Genomic DNA, 6000 nt, shown 5'->3' with positions numbered 1-6000 from the left:
CCCTAGATGCCAGTTGTCACTGGGGACATTGAAAAGCGCATGGCTGTCCATGAAAGCTTTGTCCAGGGGGAACTGTGCTTCAGAGTCAGGGGGCTGGTGGTATACAGATTGATCTTGCTTCAGCATGGATCCAAGAATGGAATTGGGATCCAGGGCCTTCTGATCAGACGTCCTGCTTATCCTGGGAGTCTTACTGCTGCCTTGGATGTCAAGAGTTGGACTTGTGTCATAAAGGACTGCCTCTCCTGTAGCAAAGTTGAAGGGCAGCTGCATCTTCCTCTGCCTCAGGTTCTCCTCACCCTCCTCGTTCCTACATAAACAGAGCACCAAAACTGGCCATGAGCGATCACCTTCGATGAAGGTAACCAGTTTATTCGCGTCACTAGTTCCACTAGTTTAACTTACGTTAAGGCTCTTTGACGGGCCACAATGAAGTCTGGCCTTCCTCCTTTGAACACCAGCCTTGCGTTGGCTTGAACCCAGATCCAGCCCCGAGTCTTCGTCAGAAGCCTGAAGACTGTGAGACCGCTCTCTCCAGTTTTTATCACTAGGAAAAGAACATAATGAGCTATCGGAGCAATCAACTACAAAGCAACAACTCTCCTTTGCGAGCAAAATATTCTTGCGTGACTCAAGTCAACAAACAAAAGGATTATAAGCATTATATTTATTAACAGTGTATGAAACTCACTTCTAATGTGGTTGTCTGCGCAGTACATCATGTCGGCAGCATGAATGAACTGATATCCAGAGCCTTTCATGCAGAGCTCTATTTCATTGTAGCCAAGAACCACCTTCCCTCTGAAAAGATAAAAATAAGAATGCTGAATCATTATAGCAGCTAGCAGTGGTTGTTTAAATGTAAACAATAAAAAGTTGACTGGAACAAGCATGCTTTAGGAAATGTACCTAGGGTCAATGCCCAAGGGTGTGAAGTCCAGCTTGTGTTTTGTCTGGAAGATGAGTGTTTTCGAACGGATCATGGTGATAGATGGAGCCTGCAGAGGTGTGGCAATAACGAACAGGGCCAGCTGGGGATGCGCCATGGTGCCATCTTCACTCATCTTATTCTGCCCGTGGAGGTACTTCAGCCTTCCCTGGAAGTTCAGGGCCTGTATGCAAGGTAGACAGGGGGAATTAGGGAAGGGGTTCCCTGTTTCATGTGGGTAGGGAGGACCTCAGGAGAGCAGGTGAACTCTACAATGAATTAGTCCTGGCAAAGCCAGTCAAAGGATGACTACTGTCGAGAGCATAAGAGTTTTGAAGAACCTGGCCCAGACCAAACACCACCACAGAAATCATGGGTCTTGTTTTGAGCCTTTCTCTGACAAGTCAGGACCATTAGTTACAGGAACAACAGACTTGTGGTGACGGAAAGTGCTTAATCATTGCGCTTGGCTCAGCCACAGGGGATTGAAGCATTCGCTCATGTTTACCAGAAAGCCAGACGAGTTGTCCAGGAGACAACGGAAACGACAGCAGAAGCTCCGCTCCAGGAAGGAGGAGTTCTCCGGGGGGATGTGCTGGGGGTCAAAGGTCACGATGTTGGTGTTGATATCGCTGGGGCTTTGCATGCCTAGGAAATGAATATGGCAGTGTTACACATGAAACCCTAAACAGCGCAGAAACACGGCCATGAAGATTTAAGTGTGCTATAAGACACAACAAATAATGTCTTACTATTAGGGATCGTTGTTATTGTCATGTTGCACAAGCCGTAAGTGTTTCAACCACATAAAGGCCACTCTTTGAACACAAAGAAAAGTCCTGCACTTCTTGAATTGTGGACTCTTTTAACCAGGACATTCCTACAGTCCCAAAGAAATTTCCCTAAATCGATGGCTTTGCCTTTTTGCCAGCCTTACTGATCCAGAGTGAAAGACTTTTCTGAAAATTTCTGTAGATGCTGGACTACAGCAGAACCAAGGAAGTTGGGGCTGAAATGTACTAGCATTCCCCTCATCAGCTTGACAAGCTAAAAGATAAAACCAAACTCAAAATTTTAACTTTGGCAGTAAGATGGCACACTTCATTCTATTACTTTCACACATTACAGTTTTGTGTGTTCAGCCAGAGTGGTATGAATCTACACCCACCATCGACTCCCTGCTCCGCGTCAGGCTGAGTAGGGTCAAGGGCAAAGTGGAGCTGTCTTCTGAACATGGCGCGGTCGTCTGTGTGGATCAGCTCGAACACGCTCTGGTGGACCACGTCAGACTGTGGGGAGAATCAGGAAAGGCGAAGGAGACACTGTGGTCAGCAAGGATTCAGTGAAGGTCATCGTGCAGTATCCATGGTATTCACACTGATGTCCCCTGCCAAGGAACCTTGAGCCACAATGGCCGCCATGACCTGCCACATCTTCCAGCGCTCACCATTGACCTGAGGGTAACTGTGAACACGTACCCCCCTCAAAGAGCCCTGCTCTTAACAGGCACAAGCAGTTCTACCAACCACTGCTGCTTCGCGGAGCCTTAAACACATGGCTTTTTCAGAGTCAACATGCACATAGGCAACTGTACAAAGGCGGATGATTAGACAAAAGGTAGGAAGTATGCTACCACTGTCAAAAGACTGCCAGACCTCTGCATTGGTACCGCACAATGAAGAAAAGACAATGACCAAATAAAGGCCCAACATGGTAAATCCTTTGAGGCGGGAATACCACCCACAGAGTGACATGTCTGATGAGTTAGTGATTCTAAAGCATGCGTACTCCTTTGTGTTTGCCAGGCTGGAAGTGAGACATCGGTTTGGTATTCGTCGTACTGAATCGGCAATTTCAAGTGCTATTCTGTTACTGGGAGCAAGGGTATTGCAGGTATCAACAGTAAACAAGGCTTATTTCACGGTCAGACTGGCAATGCATGACTCATGGGATCAGCACTCCCGACAGATCCTACAGACGCCCACCAAGAAACACAAACCGATACCGGCTCTCACGCCACCCTCACCAAGCAAGCCATAGTAACACGACTCCTGCTGTTCGTATGCTGGAAAGTTCTGGTTTAAGAAAATGCTATCCGCACCCCCTGGGAAAGAGTAGAGCAAACTCTCGCAAGGACCTTCCCGCAGTAGGAAGGACCCGTGTGGGTTAGGTGGCTTGTGACCACATCACACAGTGGGGTTTAAGGTCTGTTGGGGAGGGTGAGTATGTTGTTTCTAGGACCCCCCACTCATTGGCTTGGGGGCCAAACGCAAATGCTGGTTTAAGTGGTGCCACTGAGGGTAAGCTAATTATTCAGTGACACAACAAATTATAGATTCTGGCTATTTTATTGACCATATACATTCTACTTCGCCACTGTTCCACTGTGGTGTGTCAGTCCCACCAATGTAATGATCCTGTAAACTGCAGGTGGAGCCTGCGGGGGGCATTTGGAAATGCACATCATCCAGAAGTCAACCGTTCTAGTGAATCCATTCATTAATAAATAGACTGCATTAAAGGCAGGCTGGCATCAAGCGATGACATCACACTGGCGCTATGCAAGCAAAGGCTCATGGGACTTGACCGGGAGATGCCTCACTGGCAGTCCATGTTTTCACTCGGGGGTCTCCGTCTTCCAGGAACAAGCACCTCCGTTCCAAAATCAATACAGAGTAGGGAGGTGGACTCTCATAAACAGACATGTCGACCTGGGGTGGGGGTAATGTGTACATGCACCACTGCCAGTGTGTGATAGGAACTGCAATCGGGGCAGGGTGTATTTTCCTGGTGGTTTGATACATACAGTAGTACATGTTGGAGAGTTTATTTTAAAGATGATGACATGCATCTCCAAGGGGCTCACGCTGGTCCCCTGTGCCAGTTTTGCCGAGCAATACAGCTTTCACTATGTTCACCGAGGAGAAAAGGTACAGGTTTGACATTGGAGAAATAAAACAAAAAAGGGTTTATGGACTGGACATGGCCTGACTGTGAAGATATCCTGCAATCGTGTACTGCTGACATAGCCTTGCTGCTGAAAGGGGCCTTTTCGATAGCCTCAACCTTAGCTGAGGCCTCTCCGAATGAAACAATGCATTCTCATAGTTACTTCCTTATTTTATGACTCCAGAGAGCTATTATTCAACGTCCAGCGCAGAACCGGTTTTTCTGGTTTTGGCGCTGCATTTAAGCATTTAATTACATTGCTTGAACAAGTGCTAGTTATCTTCCTTTGATGTCAAGGGAACCGGGGCTTAATTAAGCTGTTGTGCTAACGACGGCAGCCTTAGCAAGTTGGCAGCACAGAGCGCTCCAGAAGAAGCGCAACACAAACACCCCATTTTGGCTCGACCTGATGGGACGTCCCAAGCGCCACGCAAGTAGCAAACCAAGAAAGAGAAAACTGGAAGGAGAAAAAGACGGAACAATCCTTTGTAAGACGATCCTGCTTGGAAGAGGGTTACCTAACTGTCCTTTGTTGTCAAATAACAAAAAAAAAGGCTGATTACATAATCATAGTTATAGAATCATGTTCAGTAAAAAGGAAACGGTTGACAAGATGTAAATTGACTGGAAGACATTTCAATCTGCACTTTTTCATAATTTAGGGGCCAAATAAATAGGAAAAGTTTTATTGATGCATTGATGACAGGCCATATGTTCTTATAAATGACAAACAACTGTGTGTGTGAGTCTCTTCGACTGCATCCAGATGAGCAGCTGCTGGAGCCTGGCCATGTGGGAAGGGAAAGACGACACTGCAACCCACCTGATGGAAGCCGAGGTAGTCCTGTACGGTGGGGGACGAGTAGAAGACGTAGCCCTCGGCCGTGACCACCAGGACGAAGCCGTTCAGAGCCTGTTGGGACACACGGGGTTGGCGTGTCAGGAACACATGCAGACGGACATAAATGGCACACACCCAGGCATGCAGAAGTACACGCCCACAGGCGTGTGCAGAAACATGTGCACGGCAACCTCACAGACACACACGCACACACAACACAGTAGTAAACAGCGATGCAACGGCTCTCAGGGGAAGATTTATCCCTGCTGCTGTCGAGGGACCTCCACTGCTCACTGTTCCTTTTCATATCCTAGCCTGCAGGTCCCATCCCTGGGGACGGGTGGCCCGTAAGGGTTTTTTTTTTCTTTTTTTTTCTAACTGTGCCTGGTACGCAGCTAATATTGTTATTGCTGAGCAGAGCATGCGGTGATCCAACACCTTCTGCATTCAATCTCAGATGGGAGCTGAACTGCATGATGGAGACGTCGACAGGCTAGAGCAGCACAGTGAGGACTTCCTGGTGTTCACAGATGTTCCTGGTGGAGGCCCAGAATATACGTTTACGTGATGCTGCAGACCAGACGCAGTCATGTGACCTCCGAATGCTCCTGGGTTTTATTTAAGGCTTTTCTATGGGTGGACGAAACATCCTGGATGCACTGAAGGGGGGAGTCGGGAGCTGGGGAAGCATGGTGTGCTGGGGGGTGGGGGGTAAAAATTCCACACACTTACTGATGTCTTTGTTCAGGTGCTAAACACGTCAACAGGGGAGGGAGAGAGTTTGGCTCCCAGTCACGCGACGGTTCCTGCTCCATGCAAACAATGGATCCCCCCCATCAGCAGAGAGATGGGGGGGGGGATACGGCAAGCAGATTCAATTGATACAGGGAAGGTGAGATTGTCTACGCAAAACAACTTAAAAAGGGAAAGGCCTGCACAATCTCTACCTCTGCTGCCCAAATTCATCAAAGGGCACTTGGCAGACAATCTGGGCTGCATGCTCTCTCTCAGTAATGGCCTGGCTTTCAAACGCCCTCGACGTTTTAAAATGATTAACGTGTTTGATTGAGGAGCAGTACGGAATACTTCCCGGTGGCCTTCTGCATTTGCCTTATTACTTGCCCCATGTTAATGTAGCGCAGCATGGTCATGCCAACGTCTCTGAGTGACTGTGTTAAAAACACCAGTGAAATGTAAACATTGCTTAAGCGGCAGACTTTGGCTGTGAGGAAGAGTGTGTGGGAGCCTGGCAGCGAGCCACGGCGAGCTGGGATTCCAGCAG

General features: G+C 48.0%; 1 protein-coding gene across 1 annotated transcript in view; it reads right to left on the bottom strand.

The window, feature by feature from the left end:
* ahr2 (aryl hydrocarbon receptor 2) overlaps positions 1–6000 on the bottom strand; it is a 65035-nt gene that overhangs the window by 7784 nt on the left and 51251 nt on the right. Inside the window, exons 4-10 of the mRNA XM_023814801.2 lie at positions 4701–4790; positions 2097–2217; positions 1437–1576; positions 910–1112; positions 692–801; positions 406–547; positions 1–310 (exon numbers count right to left, since the gene is read on the bottom strand). The exon at positions 1–310 is cut by the window's left edge and continues 1539 nt beyond it. Of these exons, the coding sequence (XP_023670569.1) occupies positions 1–310; positions 406–547; positions 692–801; positions 910–1112; positions 1437–1576; positions 2097–2217; positions 4701–4790 (1116 nt within the window). The remainder of the gene's footprint in view (positions 311–405; positions 548–691; positions 802–909; positions 1113–1436; positions 1577–2096; positions 2218–4700; positions 4791–6000) is intronic.

This window comes from Paramormyrops kingsleyae, chromosome 16, assembly GCF_048594095.1.
Source record: "Paramormyrops kingsleyae isolate MSU_618 chromosome 16, PKINGS_0.4, whole genome shotgun sequence".
Classification (NCBI taxonomy): Eukaryota; Metazoa; Chordata; class Actinopteri; order Osteoglossiformes; family Mormyridae; genus Paramormyrops; species Paramormyrops kingsleyae.
Note: the sequence above shows the minus strand (reverse complement) of the source record. Positions and strands in the feature narration are given on the sequence as shown.